Source organism: Athene cunicularia (genome assembly GCF_003259725.1).
Source record: "Athene cunicularia isolate RWA chromosome Z unlocalized genomic scaffold, athCun1 chrZ_part1, whole genome shotgun sequence".
Classification (NCBI taxonomy): Eukaryota; Metazoa; Chordata; class Aves; order Strigiformes; family Strigidae; genus Athene; species Athene cunicularia.
This window is the reverse complement of record NW_020799142.1, coordinates 35,434,713-35,451,207: the sequence shown is the minus strand read 5'-3', so window position 1 is coordinate 35,451,207 and position 16,495 is coordinate 35,434,713. Positions and strand designations below refer to the sequence as shown.

Sequence of the window (16,495 nt, the reverse complement as noted above, 5' to 3'; positions counted from 1 at the left end):
GGGCTTTTCCAACCCGGATGATTCTGGGATTCTGTGAAATGATACATGAAGCGAAACAAGAGGGCAGAAAGGCTGTCACCTCCCGCTGAGGGCAACACGAGGGGGAAGGACCGCATCGGGCCCTGAGGGAGCGGAGTCTGAAGGAGGAGGAGCACTGTTCCACAAGTGTGTAACATCACCGTGCCAGGCCGAGCCTCCAGGGAAGGCCGGGTCACTTCATGGAGAAGAATGAACTCAAGCTTCCTAAATCCTGAGCGCGGGAACAACTGGGAGAATATCCTATATGTTTGCTTTGTTTTGATATTCCTCCCAAGGAAATCATTAAGACTTTTTGCTGGAGGCAGGACTGCTGCATAGACGAGCTTTTGCTCTGAACAAGGACAGATGTTTTCAAGTTCTTAAGTAAAACATGGAACAATTTAACACCAGGAACACTAGGGAACTCCCCCAAAACTGGAAGGGCACAGTTTATCCAAGACATTTCTACACTGGGCTTTAACTGAAGGAAGCAGCCAAATCCAGACTCCAAGGAAGGTTTTAATTCATTAACCGATGATGGACAATGGTTTGAGCCAAGAGCAAGGGAACATTTGATGAAACTTCCAGGATAAAAAATTAAAATAGGTGAAGCCCATCCCTGCAGAGCATGCAGTTGGGGGAAGCCAGGCAAGCAGGCAGGTTCAGAGGGGATTAGATGACTGCACGGAGCACAGCTCCAGAGCCGGGCAGGGATGTCCCCTCCAACCACACCAACGCGACGGTCCCGGCTGCAGGAGCTGCAGGGAAGACCCAGGATCACGCTGAGGGCTAAGTTATCTCACTTGGAGCACCCACCTGAAACAACAAGCATTTCTTATCTACTTGTGCTGGTCTTTACTTCCTCCGACTGGCCTAAAGACGCTTGTTACCAGAGACTACACGTGAGCCTAACGCTGGCGTCCCCGCTTGGGAAGGCAGGTCTGCGCCGACACAAACCATCAGCAAATTCTGGTGTGATGCAGAAGACAAAGAGAACTCGGGCACAGGATTGGAAAACGGGACTTGAAAACGCGCCGCCAGAGCTGCGGCTTTTCCCTGTGAGCTGTTCCCCTGCTCACAGGACTATTAATGTACTGAAGGCCTCGTGAAAGCCTGCAACCTCTTGATGGATTGATTCTAACTCTTGTTGAAGAGCGTGTTTATTGTTACAGTTAATCTCCTAAAACTTTCTCAGCATGTTTCTCCGAAGAACAATTCCGCGCTGGGAAGCGAGGGGACAGAATGACGAAGTACAGCCTTTTCACATCCTTCTGCTGGGATTCTGATTGTAAATCTCAGATTATTGAATAAACTTCCAGGAATCGGTATCTCAGCGAGCAGAATTGTATCTAGCAAAGCATCTCGTTTAACCGATAGGCTGGAGATTTCTGTTAGAGAATTCCAGCCGGACTGTTCATAGTTTAAATTCTAGTACAAACTCACGCTGTTCTGATGGAGTAAGGCTTTCTGAAACAGCAGACTGGAAGTGATGTTTCTATGTTAAGAAGAGCGGAAAAACTTGCACCACCTCGGTATTCACAGCTGATGATCCTCCCAAATTATGAGGAAGTGACATTGCTGGATAAAAGTCATATTCTTCTTATACTGCGCGACAGTTCACCACCCTCCTGTAACTGGAAGCTTAACATTCTTGTAAAATATACAGTGCAGTATTATGTGACTGCTCTGGTAATAAAATTACTGTGAAACCAGCGCCTCAAGGGGAAACGCACATGATGTTTCTCCTGGAAAAGCTGCATGTCACAGTGCATAATGTCATACAAACAACACGTCACTAGAAGCGAAAGCAGCCAGTGGGATTCATCCAGGCATCAGACGGGTACGACCCACTCGTACGGCGTCTGTTCGAGCTCACTAACCGGTCGCTTCAACATCAACACTCTGGAAATACAAAGCCAACCCTCAGTGTAAAATCAACCACCGCCGATGCCATCCTGCAGTCCCTTGGGAGGATTTTTTCTCCCTGTTGCTCGAGCGTTGGGGCTCACCTGCCCCAGCCCTGCTCGGGGTCCCCAGTCACTGGGACGGAGGCGCAGCAGCTCCCAGTTGGGCCTGCTCGGGAAAATCAGGGCAAAGACAGCGTGTGCCCAGACTTCTGGGGAGGTGCACTGGTTTAGGAGGAGAACAGGACTTGCATCGAGACCCAAGAAATACTTTTGCAGCCCTCAGCTCAGACACAGCCCAACTACTTGTTGAATATTTACAGCCGCTAAAAAAATAATCTGCGTGTCTGCATTGTTGCTCTTCTGAGTCACACGCTGGGGTTTTCAGGAGATGAAGCCAGATGAAAAGCTGGGTGTGTGGTTTTTTGTTGGGTTTTTTTTTTACATGGGAAATTCAGGCACTTTTCTGGGTGGCTCCCGGAGGCACAGGGGCAGGAGACCCCTGCCTGTTTACGTCCCTCCGCAAGATCTCGCATCCCTAAATGTGCTCTGGAAGGCTGCCGCGTAACTGGCGTGAAGGTGGCTGGATTAACCTGGGACTCCATCAGCCTTCTTTTGAGGGAAAAAGAGAGTGATCTGCCTGTGCCACGCGCACGGAAGCAGCAGTACGCCATGAAGGCAGAACTCTCCACGGAATGACGAGGTTGAGCACACAAATGCTATCCTGAAATGGGATCCGTTTTTCTCAGACAGAGACAAATTAAGAAGAGACTGTATTTAGTTTCTCCTTTGTTCAGAGACCCTGAAAAATATGATGCCCATGTGTTAATGTTTGAACCCACCCTCCATTCTTCCTGCATTAGTCCTGCTCGCAGTCATTCAATACAGAATCATGTGTGTAATGTGAAACATGTGTCCAGCGATGTGTTCCCTATTTACCAATTATTTAATTAGCATTGTTTGCTCTTTGAGATACAGGCAAAGCAATATTTTTTTATTTCCTGTATTTAAGGATGAACCGGCATTTGCCAAATATTTAAGTAGACAGAGGTATGCTCTTAATTTTCGGCGTCACTGGCGGCAGGGTCGGGGGCAGCTCTCTCCCTCAGGGTGCCACGTGGGAACCCGGCGACGAACCGAAGGGCACGAACGTCGCGATAGAGGAGCATCACCAAGCGCTTCAATCACCAAAACAACCACAAAATCAAACTTCAAAACAAGCGGCACCAGGCACTCAGCTGGTGCCATGTCTTCCGTACAGCGTCTGAAGCGAAGCGCTTTGCTGTAATTGTGTTTAACTCACAAAAAAGAAGGAAAATGCACGAGCTAAGGGGGTGAAGGCCAACTATGACGTACTCATTTCCACAAAAGCCTTGCTACCTCCCTGCACGCACTGAACTAAGCAGCTAGTCCTGCACGCCATCACGTTTCAGGTCTCGGGCGCGATCACGGAGCGCCGAAGCAGACGGGAGGGGAGGCAGGAGGGCAAGGGCGCAGCACCCAACCCCGACTCACCCATGATACTGTCCGTCCCGTTGGCAGGGGGTGTGCAAGAGGACGCGCTGTAATGATTCGTGCCACTGCGGTGGAAGGTGGACATCGGAGGAAGACTGGAATTGATGTCTGCTGAGGAGTGGGATGGGTAGCTCTGCGGCAAAAAAAGGATAAAAAAATAAGGAAATATTATAAGTATCCAGAGCACGGAGAGCAGCAGGCTGTTCACGCTGCCCCAGTCCTGAGTGCTGTCGTACTTCACCCCACGGAGAAAAGCAGAATGCTGCCCTAAGGCTCCGTGGGGAGCGTGTTTTTCTACCCTAACTGAACGTTTTCTGGAGGAGACGCAGCATACACCCACACCTGACAGGGACAAATACCCCCAGCGGATGGTTTGTCACTGCTGATGGTACCATAGAGATGTAATGAGAAGGAATTATGGAAGGTTGGGTGATAAATGGAGCAAACTTTTTTTGACAGGAACAGATCCTAGCTGGAGGAGAAGCCTTCCAAAGGAAGTGCTAGGAACCCCATGCTGCTTCTGACATTAACACCAAGACCTGACTACAAAAGGCGCCAGGCTGGTATCGCAAAAGGCGCCCTGAGGACACCCCCCAGCACCTCGGGGCGACAGACACCCCAGTCCTCCCAGCAAGCGTGGGCCAAGTGGCTGGGCAGCACGCAGATGGCTTGGGGAGCAACACCGCTGCCTCGACCACAGAATCCCGGAATCCTCTGGGTTGGAAAAGCCCCTGCAGCTCCTCCAGCCCAACCCCAACCCTCCCCCTGACCGTTCCCAACTCCCCCAGATCCCTCAGCGCTGGCTCAGCCCACTCTTCAACCCCTCCAGGGATCCCGGGGACTCCCCCCTGCCCTGGGCAGCCCATTCCAACGCCCAACAGCCCCTTCTGCACAGAAATCCTTCCTCAGAGCCAGCCTGACCCTGCCCTGGGCAGCTTGAGGCCATTCCCTCGGGGCCTGGCGCTGGGGCCTTGGCTCCAGAGACTCATCCCCCCTCTCTGCCCCCTCCTGGCAGGGAGTTGCCGAGGGCCAGGAGGTCTCCCCTCAGCCTCCTCTTCTCCAGACTGAACCCCCCCAGTTCCCCCAGTCGCTCCCCAGCAGACCTGTGCTCCAGACCCTGCCCCAGCTCCGTTGCCCTTCTCCGGACACGCTCAACCAGACCCGCCTTACTCTGACACAACGCTGCTGCAGTCAAGTGCTTTGCTGAATTTGCGTTCCTTTAAACCTGGCTTACATTAGTGCTGTTTGTCACTACAGAATAGTCTCCTCCATCGGTCTAAGACCCTGTGTGCAGACAGGTCCTAGAACAGGCCCAGCTTTCACCTCCATCTCAGCAGAGATGAGATCCTGCACAAGACCTCTAGGTTTTGGAGACTCTCACACAAAGCCTCCTGAGAAACACAAGGGCCTGGGGACATGTGGTGCTACCTGGCCCAGGATCAAGGCATGAAGTGAGACCAACATCATCTCCATGCCCTCTGCCTCATTCAGTGGTTCAGAGTAAGCTGGCTGGAAACCATCCTTCCCTTCAGCTGTACTCCTTAACTACTTTTACAGGATTTCTTGTAATTAAGTGCCAAGTACTGTAAAGTTAGCTCAAAGAATGTAAACAACACAGCCCAAACCTGGTTTTCTTATCCATGGAAAAACGACCATCAGCTCTGACTGAGGTCTAAGTAACGTTTTCAGGCTTTGACTCATTTTAAGCCATTCCAGGACTTCAGCCTCAAACCCAACCGGCCAAAAAGGCCCGGCCTAGCAGAACGTCTCGTGTGACGGAGAAATGAGCAGCCAGCCATTGCGGAGGACAGTGGTCCCAACGCCAGGGACTCCGTCCCCCCTCCCGGCTCAAGGGCTGTTCCATGCCACGTATCTGGCTTGGGATTTTCTCATTTCTCCGGGGGAGACAGCCACAATTGTCAAATATTTTAGGAAAACCATGGGATGTGAATAGCGGAGCGGAGAACTGCTCTCTGTGTTCAACGCATCTATTTAGAAAATCACTGATATGCCTGAGAAAGTAAAAATAATAAAGAGCTTTCCTCCCTTTCTTTTGCTATATTCATTTTCTCTACAGGTCGCTGAGAAGTTAAGGACATTTGCAGGGAACCGAACTGAAATCGCTCAAACTTTCCTCAACAAGCTGACCACAAACTGCTGACCTCTCGCTGATCCTCCAGCAGAAATTATGCAGAGACTATTTAAAGCATCCCCCTCTCCCTTCTGTCCTGGCGTTACCTAAACCCCAGCAGGCTCTGCCAGCCCAGACACGCGTAATAAATGAACATGAGCACCTATGACTTGGGACTGTAGGTCCTCACTATCTCTGGCATTTATCAGTGGTCCTCACTGTCTCTGAAATGTAGGGTAAATATAATTACATCTACAAAGGAAAACATTTTGGGGGGTTTAGGTGCAACATCCCTACCCATTTTACATTGCAGAAATATTTTAGCTCTTTGTAAAACCTTCTTACGTGTTACAAACCCAAGAAATACAGAATCAAGGTCAGCTGAAACGCAAAAAATGGTTGTAGATCGGCCCCAGGAAGGCACTCGGCTCTCTTACCTCTCCCCTGGGCTGACACCATGGAAAGGCACCTAACTCTGATGAATGAGCACCAGTGTAGATAACAAATTAGATTAAATTGGGTTTTAAAAGTTATGCTCCATTTTTATTATATAGGCTTGTCACTTCACAGCAACGTTGTTTGCTTAGTGCCTTAATTATGCCTTTTATAAGGACATGATTAAGCAGTTTTTGAGGCAATTTCTTTTGCTTTTGACTTCCTATTAATTTTACACAGCAGTGTGCTAAACCTCGTTAAACGTGAGACTTTAAAGATTTGTTTTGCAAATTACTTTCCAGTTTGCAAGAGTGACTTTAATTCTTCCGATTCCCCAAAAGATGGTTCTGTGAGATTTGACAGCAACGGACTCTTTCCTCCCTTAAAACCAGGGCTCCTCGTTACTCTTCCTGTTTAACGGTCTTCACAAATGAAAAGTATAGGCACGGAAGAAAAAAAAAAAAAATTACTTGTAATGTTTCACGCATTTGGAGAAAAATGACTTCGCTTTAGCTGTCTGTTCTTTACACCTTACTGAAAAAACAAACCAAACCAAAAATGGAATTGATGGAAGCCGGTGGTTATTTCGACATAATCAATTCAGCCCTGCTATTAGGAGAACATCCCCTAAGCTGTGCTCAGATCAGATTTAATTCCCATTTTATTCCGTTCCAATACAATAGATGGAATCAGTCCCAGCAACTTCCTCCTGCTAGGGATCAGGATGTACCGGAGAAAATAAAAATGTCTCCCTTTTTTAAAGCAGAAAATCGATGCTAGATGCTTATCTAGAAACTCTGAGCAGCGAAGGACACCGACTGCCATAAATGAACACCAAAAGCAAAGGCGTGTGTGGCCCACCGGCAGGATGGCGGCCGCGGAGGCGAGCAGAGGGCGCAAACCCGGGCTCAACCCTCTCCTCGCGCTGTCAGCTGAAGGCACAGCCTCCCTGACAGGGATTTTTTTCCCCCTTTTTTCACTTCCCAGTTGCACCAGGAGAGGTTCTGCACAGAGCTGGGGACCTGCAGCGGATCCGGCAGCGCATCGAGGGCGAAGCCGCCGCAGGGCCCAGTCGCCACCCCGCCTCCTCACCCAGCCCGTGCCACCCTTCTGCTCCAGAAAGTTCCCTTCCCTCAGCAGAGAAAATCCCCAAGGCAAGGTTTTGTCTGTGATTCCACGGTTTCGCGGCGGAGCTTTGAGCGGCACGACTCGGGTCGGCGCGCTGGGGTGCCAGCCGTGCCCCCCACCCCCTGCCCGCGCCTTACCAAGCGGTCGTGTGGGTGCAGGCTGCAGTAGCTGCTGGACTGGGGGATGTGAGAAGAGTTGCCCAACATGCCCCCGTAGCCGGGCTGGTTCATCCCGCTGGAGGAGCTCCACGGGTCGCTGCTGTGATGGCCATCTGTAACACAGGAGGGAAACGCCGCTGGCCACCGGAGCCCACGGGGCCAACGGCTCCGGGCCCTGGCAAACTCTGTCCCCAACGGGGCTTCGGTGTAAAGCCACAGACTTTGATTTTAAAAACCAAAGCTGAACGGAGCAACAACGCTCGCGTCATCCCGCGATGCTTCGTGAGAGTCACACCGCTCAGGCTTTGGAGGTTCCTGCTGCCTTATTCCTGCTCTGGTATCACAAACCCAAGGACACAAACTCCCGTTGTAACAAATTTCATCAGAGACAAAAAATCTGAGCCTTGAAACAACACACACGGAAGGCCACAGAACGAGGGTGGGCTAACGAGCTCTGGAGATGCCTCAACTTGGGAAATGATTAGCTAATGCCTGAAGTTTGAATGTTTCCACATTCAGAAAGTTTCGGGAGTTTTTTCGTTGCTGCTTTTTGTTTGTTTAAAAAGAGAGTAGCACCGCTTGTGTGGTTTCTCCTTTTAGGGGTTTCACAGCTTGGGCCTCTGCGTTCATCCTTCAGGCCAGTTCACCACCGAGGCACTGGGGAGTCGAAAAAAACCTCCCCAGATTTTATCAAGTCAAACAGTTGGTTGCATATTTTGAGTTTAACTAGACACGCTGAAATGGAATCATAATAACGCAGTGAAGTGTATTTTCTCCTGGAAGAATGCCAATGTGTTCACAAAAAAAAAGAAAGAAAAAGTAACTTTTCTGTAACGATCAGCAGACCTGAAGGACAGGCACGTGTTTTGTTTTTTTTTTTTTCAAACTGCAGGAGTTGGTCTAATAAAAAATTATGATGTCTCACCTACAGCCCTGCCTTATTTATACACTTCAAACACCCTGGCAGCAGCGGCACCTCTAGCATCACCTTCCCGTGGCTGTTTGAACAGTCATTTAACTCAGATTGATGGCTTCAACACGGATCTGCCAGAAGATAACATTTAAAACCACAGACCGGCCTAAGCGCTACAAAGGGTAAATATTTGGCATCGTTAGAACCCTATTAATCCCCAGCTTTGTAAGTCCACGGGAGTATCACAGCAGGTTGGCTCTTGGGGTGGTGTATTTGTGTTTTACGCCAAGAACAGCGTTGGCTTTCCAGTCATGGCCTGCCTTTTGTCCAGACGCAGATCCCCCACCCAGGAGGTGACCCACGGGGCCAGTGCTCTGAGCGATGGCCTCTCCCCTCCCGCGGGGACCCGCCAGCGCCGGCGGAGGGCCAGTGGGCAGGAGGGGCCGGTGGCCACTCTTGCCCACGTCCCTGCCTGCTGCTGCTCCTCCTCCCGTGGCGGCTGCCTGACCCGGACACCAGCGTCCTCCAACAAAGAGACACGGAGACGAGGGTCCTCTCCCCCGGAGCTGAGCCATCCCCAGGGACACCTGACCTTCAGGTGGTGGGACACAAAAGTGGGTTGAGTTTTGTGGTTTTTTTTTTCCCTCCTAATTATGGGAATTGGAAAGCGTATATAGAATAAAATCTAAAATTTAATCCCTCGCCCTGCAAATACTTTAGCCTAGCAGTCCTGCTGAATTAAACAGATTTACTTACCCTTTACTTAGCCTAAAGCAGAGTATATGTAGAAGGGTTTAAAAGCTTTGCCCTAAATGTGGCAAAAGACGAGTACCCTAATGGCGTGTGGATCTTTCCAAACTCTAAGGGTTTTATTTACTACGTTACACCCAATTTCATTCTACTTGCACGTACTCATTCTGAGAAATGTAACATAGTTAGCAGTGAATGCATGAGAACTATTAACCCATCCTCAAAATGAGAGATGGCTTCATTTTCAGAAGGTTGCCCTCATTGCCTAGGCACGCAAACAGACGTCCTTGTAGCACCACATACTTCACACAAGGCGAAATCTTCCTCGTGAACGTAAACCAGCAACGCACAAAGCACATGCACAAATCTGTGCGCGTTTAGCGTATGTATAATATCCCTGCACACACACACACACACACACACACACGCACACACACGCTGGAAAAAAAAAAAAAAAACCACAAGAAAAAAACAACACTTCAAGAACCTCAGGTGATAAGAGGCTGGCAAGTTATTCATTACGCTGCTTCACTGCAGGATCAAAACGAGATGTTCAGAGACATAATGGTCAAACGAAGACGTACAGGTCTTCATTTTAATGGTAATGTTACACACCACAAGATGATATTCCAGCGTGTCTCGACTACACATAAACTAAAATACAAACCCAGAAGACGTATGCAAAATAGATCGCCCTTTGAAAGCAGCACCTTACCTTGCATGAAGAAGGAGCTAGGAAAAGTGCTGGCTGCTGGTTTTGAGGATGGATAACCTGGTGAATCCCTATTGTAGTCGGCAGTGCTTGCTGACGGGGCATAAACCTAGGGAAAAAAAAGACTAATTTAGTATGCCTTTAGCAGGAAGGAGGCAAGAAATATTGAGTTTTTACCTTGCTCAGTATAAATCCCTTCACAACACCACATAATTCTTCTCACAGAGCACAAAAACCTCACTATATGTGTGACTGGAAAATAAATTTTAAGCTTCAAAAGAAACTCCAGCCTGACATTTTCCAGCTTTAAACAAGGATATTTGCAAGGTATTTGTCAAACTATGGATTTCTGTAAATAGAATGAACAAACAGATGTACACATGTTCTTCCTGGAGCATTACGGAGCTTAAAATAAACAAGAACATGAAACAATGCTGATTTTCTCCTAGGACTGAGTTAGCGACTTTACCCACTTAAGAACAAAACTGAAAGCACTGCGAGGAAGTCAAAACCTTTTATTTCCTAAACTAAAGAAAAATGAAATTCTGAAAAACAGTGTTACGAGGAACGCTGAAAATTACAAACATATCTTGGGATATTAAATTCCCACAGATCAAGCTCCTTCCAGAGAAGCTTGAAAGGGCTATTAAAAACCTGGACCTACACAAGACCACCAACACAGCATGTGTACACATCAGGGGAAGAAAACTCCTCCTTTCTGAGGACTTTTTGCATTTGTCCGTGCAACAAACTTCCTATGTGTGCCAAGAAACTCATTTGCTTATATTTGTTTACTAATACACCAGAGCTTTCTGCAACTTGCCTTTTAGAAAATATCTGTTGTATTTCTTCCTTTCCTTGAGTTCGACCAAGACAGCATTTAAAAAAACCAAACCAAACCAAACCAACCAACCAACCAACCAAAAATAAAATCCCCCCCCCCCCACCAGTCCGGGCTGATAAGCGTAATTTATTATTTACAGCGCAATTTATTCCCTCTGCCTATCCGCTCGCTCTGTTCCGCCGCGCTTTGTTTCTGCGCTGGAGGTGCCTCTCTCCAGATGGTCAGGAAGACTGAAGCACTGTCATCTCCTTGATGAAAATGGATACCTTCCTGCCTCCATTTTGAAGCAGGCAGCAGATCACAAAATTGGCAGAGCGCCTGCTCCGCCGTTCGCAGGTCACAGCCAAAGGGAAGAGAAATCCACCAGCGAAACGCGGCCGGGGCTGGGAAAGGCGCCCGGCCCTCCTCTGCCGGCGGCCTCGGCCAGGGCAGGGCGAGCAAAGGGGTCCTCTCAGCCCCCCAAAACCCACCTCACCACCCCCAAAAAAAACAGGGAGCGGAAAGCCGGGGGGCTGCGGGGTGCTGAGGGGCTTCCCCGCACACCCGGAGCTGCAGGACGGGGCCGGGCGGCCGCGGCAGCTCGATGGCTTCAACGTCACCAGCCCAGACAGTGCCGTCACCAAGCCCAACCCTACAAATCCAACCCAAAGTCCTTTTTTCGTTTGTTTTTTTAATACAGCGCCTTATGCCTCAGGGAGGCCAACGTGGGTTTGGGGTGCCCAGCGTCGGGCACCCAGGGGAAGGAGGAACGCCGGCGGTGCGAGGCCGAGGGAAGCGCAGAGATTGTGCAGCCGGGCACAACGCGAGGGAACACAGCTCTGACCCCAACCAGAGCGACCCAGGAGGGCCCGGCTGGGAGGAAGTTGCTGCCAACTGCCCTGATGCCGTCGCAGGAGCTAACTTTCTCCTCACACATCTGCATTTAACTGGATTCAAGGTGTAAATACGGCACCACCGACCCAGCCTCCGTCGTGACAGAGAGGGACTGGGGGGGTCCCGCCACCCCGGGATCGGGCCCTGCACCCACGGGTCAGGGCAAGCACCAGCTGTGAGAGCCCAAAGCGTCATCTCTGAGATCAGCACCTTCGGTGCCACCATTTTCAGACCAGCTCTCCCTTCAGGGTGCTGAGCCATGACCACAGCAAGCTGGCGGGGGACGTAGCCACGGCTTCAACCCGGGGCTGGGGGGCAAATCCCCCTTGGTCTCAGCCCCGCTGCGTCTCGCAAAGAGGCGAAGGGAGGTCGGGGACACGGGCGAGAGGCTTTTTGAAAATCCTGAGACGGGATGAAGGGGAGCAGCAGTCAGTCCGAACCTCTGCTCTCTGGTCGGCGGGAGGGCAAGGGGATGCCTCCCCCAAACCCCCTTCCCGACCCCGCCTCATCCCGCTGCTGCTCCTGCACCGGCTTCAAAAACGCTTCACACAAGAACAACTGACTGAAATTACGGAGGTTTTCAGAGAGAGCTGAATGCCAGATTTAACACTGAAAGATGGACGGGTACGGACAAAAAAAAAGTGCTTGAATATACGGTGTGGCAAGTGCAGCTACCTGGGAGAAATGAGATGGGCCCTGGAAAGAGCTGAAGAAAAACCTGCCCTGGGACGGGGACGGTCCCTTCTCGGCCCCCTTTTCCCACGCAGCCCTCCTGCTCACGGTGACATACACTGGTCTCATCCCAAAGCCCAGTTTTTGCCACATTCCTGCAGTCATCCAGCCTAGCTCAACAAAAATGAGGCCCGGAAAGTTCCCCCTCTCACTGACGGAAACCTGGCTTTGCACCTCAGCTTTCTGCAGTACCTGCAGAGCGTGAATTACAAAGGTCTAACAGCTCCCCATACGCGCTGTAAAGAAAAGGAGTATGTATTTTACACCTCTTGCTGACTTATTCCCTAATTTATGAGTTTGCTTCGTTTCATTGTTTGTTGTCAAACTGAACCGTAAAGCTGCAGGGTCAGAGTCTCCAAGGCGGGTGTCTGAGCTGTGACAGCCCCCGTGCTGACGGGGCTCACTGGGAACAGGTTCGGAAATAACCAGACCAGGTCTGGCCAAGGCTTCGATGGATTTACAGAAAACGGCGAGTGAAGCTGCCTGGGGATGCCCGCGGGTCTCACCTGCCTGCTGCTGCCACCTCCCCTCCCCGTTACAACAAGACGAGGTGGGAACTCAAGCTGGGTCAAACCTCGGGGGATTTTTCTTTACTGTTCTTAGAAATGCCCACCTGGGTGACTCTGGGCTCGCGGGTCAGCTTGGAGATTGAGCAGGGAATAAAAACAAAGCTCGAGGAGGTTGAGCGAGGAAGGAAAGCAAAGCTCGAGGAGGTTGAGCAGGGAAGGAAAGCAAAGCTCGAGGAGGTTGAGTGGGGAAGGAAAGCAAAGCACGAGGAGGTTGAGCGGGGAAGGAAAGCAAAGCTCAAGGAGGTTGAGCAGGGAAGGAAAGCAAAGCTCGAGGAGGTTGAGCAGGGAAGGAAAGCAAAGCTCGAGGAGGTTGAGCGGGGAAGGAAAGCAAAGCTTGAGGATATTGAGCGGGGAAGGAAAGCAAAGCTCGAGGAGGTTGAGCGGGGAAGGGAAGGAAAGCAAAGCTCAAGGAGGTTGAGCAGGGAAGGAAAGCAAAGCACAAGGAGGTTGAGTGGGGAAGGAAAGCAAAGCTCGAGGAGGTTGAGCAGGGAAGGAAAGCAAAGCACGAGGAGGAAGGAACAGGGGAGGGTGGAGGGAGGCTGGCGGTTGTGAAGTGATGGGAAAAATAGCCAAAAGGCATGCCAGCTTACAAAGTGTCATGTAACTGGGTGTAACTCTTCCTCGCTCAAGACAGCTACTTGATTTATTCTTCTGTTGGGTTCACAGCTGAGTTTTGACACAGCGAAAGTCACTGGGCTGAAGCAAATTAACTTCTTTTGCTGTGACAGGCTCAGTCATAGGAAGAACTTGAGGAGATATAAGGTAGCTTTAAAAAAAAAAATAAAATCATGTATTTCCTGAAGAAGTGTCACTCTTTCAACATAAATATTCATTATTTTCAGATTTTTATCACAGTGGGATTCTTATGTTCTCACGACATTAGCTAGGAGCACACACGGAAATTCCTCCCATGTTAAAATGTGCAGAAGTCTCCAGATTTGTTTCCCTCTGTATCATCGGGACTGCAGTACTTTCAACAGGCGATAAAGAGAGCGTAGGAGATGATTAACTGGATGAACAATATTCTGACTGGCCCCTGTCTTTTTTGTCATTCTTCCACAAAGCAATGTTTTAAAAAAGCAAGAAGCCCATTACTTAATCACATTAATAATCTGTCCAAAAATGCTTGCCAGATAATTTTACGAAGATGGAACTGCCCCGATAACCCCATTTAAAGAGACATAAATTATCATGAGTAAGTGTTGATAAAGAAAACAACCCAATAACTTGATCCAGAATAGTGAAAGTAAAACAGGTTAAATTTATGACACTGGAAAAAAACGGTAATATGCTGTCTCCAGAAAGGCAAAAGAGTAAACCATGGAGGTGTACAAGTGATTTTCTGATTTGACAGAAAATATATTGTAGATTTAAAGATGTTAATATTCTTAAAAGAGAGCCTGAATTTAGAAAATCACTCTGACTCATGCTGGGAGGTTTGAAGAGATGATGAATAATGATCTGGGAAAAACACGCCATTCTGTAATATGACATGATGAAAAAATTATCACATTGTTGCCGTTTTTGGGAGCCTGCCTGCAAGTTCCAAACACCTTTTCTTCTTCAATTCTTCTGGAAAGCTCGCTGTCCTCGGAGCACGTTCCCAACAACTTTTGTTTTTCAGGATTCGGGAGACTTGCTCTGCGGAGCTGCCGAGCCCCCGGGATGGACGGACCACGCGTGGGCTCTCCGTGCTCAAGCCTTGAGCATCCAGAATCCACCCAATAAAGGCTAAATGGCCTTAAAACCACCCAGTAGTAAGTCAGAATATTAGCTATCGAGCATGCTGGAGGTGCACTGGTTGGTGCTGGTGAGAAACCCCAGCTCCATGGCCGGCCCTCGCAGACATCCCGGGTGGGGATTTTCTTTTCCCCTTTCCGTCTTGGCCCTTAATTCCCTCCACATCTCCTCCACTCTCAGGCACTGGCCACACGGTGGCTGGAAGATTTCAAAATTTCCCTTCAGATTGAAGCGTGTCTCCATTTTCCTGCTCACAGGATGCTCCGCGTGGGGCAGGCTAGAGGCAGCCCCATCCTGGCCTTCACAGGCAACGTGAAATTCAGAAAAAAAAAAATAAAAAAGAATCTATTGCGTGGCACAAACGTAAAGCACAAGCTGTGAAACACAAGTGTGGTTGAGAGCAGCTAATTTCCACATAGGGAACAATTCCCTTCCATAGGTACTTGCTATAAGGAAATATTTATGATGAGAATAAACCCATCAATCAGCAGTGCGGGGACTTTAAAATATAGACTGAAATTCCTTTAAAATAAAGATCTCAATGAGAACATATATTAAATTAGAAGTGCATTTCCAAATGGCAAAGCGTCACGGCCATCAGGGCTGTCAGGAGGAAGAAACCTCGTGGCAGATGGGTGTGGGACCAGGGTGGCACCGCCCGGGGCAGCAGCACAGTCCCCAGCCAGGGCTCTCAGAGGGCATTAAAAAAATCAAATATTAAAAAAAAAATAAATAAATTATGATTTCTTCCTTTACACTGTTCAAGGGACACACTCAGCTGCTGTCCTCACTCCTCCCGCTCTGCCATCAGAGCAGCGACCGCTCTGCCAGGCTAGGGATGGATTTCCCCAGCTTTTAGGTAAAAAATAATAATTCCGTGTTTTAATACGCGCGAGGAGCAGACCCCCCCCCCAGCCCCCCTTTCCACGGGCTGACCTGTTCCAGGTTTCCAGCAGAAGGGCACTTTTCAAACCGCGGGTCCCTAATTTCAGCCACATGTTGCTGTGGGTGAGCGGGGAGGGAGGAGGGAAGGGGGGGGAAGAGGAAGAGGAGCGGGGCGCGGGGGCGGTGGGCGCTGATGAAGCGCATTTACCAGCCCGGCCTGGAAGGGGCCGGAAGGAAAACCCACCCACCTCACCCTGCGTTTATTCTATCAACCTGCAATTGCAGCAATCAAAACCAGATGTCGGCTCTTCCAGATCTTTCTCACAGGACAAACACGCGAAAGGCCTCGGGCCTGGCGTTGCCATCAAATGGTAATTGAGACCATATGAGCCCCGACGCAGAAAAAGCACATGCAAACCACCCCCCGGCCCCGGGAGGGGGATGAAATTGCAGGTCCCGCTGAGCCGTTAAGTGCACGGTGCACCGTGAAAAACAAGTGTACAGAGTCAGGGTAACCACCTGTACGGCAGCCAGGGCCCGCGGGGGCCGGGGGTTAATGACGGAGGTTCGTTAGTGCTGCGGAAAATGAGCGCAGGTGTGAGACTGGTCACACACACACACACACACACACGGTGTGTGTCCCCCCCTCGTACCGCGGCCTTTCATCGACGCCAGGGCTGCGGCGGCACGCGCCCCCCGGCTCCGGGCCGCAGGCTTCGCCCCGTGACCATCTCCTCTCCTGCTGCTCGGTTTTATTAACAAATCCGAGCGAGACTCGCGGACCGGAACGTCCTCTCGGGGAAGGTTTTTGCACCGGGGCGTCGGCGCCGAGGCGCTCCCCAAAGCGCGGGATTGGTGCGGGGCCGGCTCGGCGCCTACAAAAAACACCCCCGTTCCCTCCCGCCAGGCCCCGGGTTTCCTCTCGCTCGCACGAATGCCATCGAGGAGGAACTTGCAAAGCCTGACGTCGACTCCAAAGCCACTACAAAGTGCCAGCTTTACAAACCGCAGCTCGTTTTGAGGTGGAAAGGCTGAGATCGGGCCCAAACCACCTTATTTGCTGCGCGCCGGTTGTTCCGCTCCCCCCAGGAACCACTGCTCGCACAAAGAGCTGCCCCACGCTCAGCATACCCTAAACATTAGCTGCCTGACTTCTCTTTTTTTTTTTTTTTCCCCCCCCCTTACCTG

General features: G+C 50.2%; 1 protein-coding gene across 1 annotated transcript in view; it reads right to left on the bottom strand.

Annotated features, from left to right (window-relative positions):
- Positions 1 to 16,495, bottom strand: part of TCF4 (transcription factor 4) — a 210,418-nt gene that overhangs the window by 20,886 nt on the left and 173,037 nt on the right. The window contains exons 8-10 of the mRNA XM_026865874.1: positions 9,668 to 9,773; positions 7,269 to 7,402; positions 3,438 to 3,570 (exon numbers count right to left, since the gene is read on the bottom strand). Coding sequence (XP_026721675.1) covers positions 3,438 to 3,570; positions 7,269 to 7,402; positions 9,668 to 9,773 — 373 coding nt within the window. The remainder of the gene's footprint in view (positions 1 to 3,437; positions 3,571 to 7,268; positions 7,403 to 9,667; positions 9,774 to 16,495) is intronic.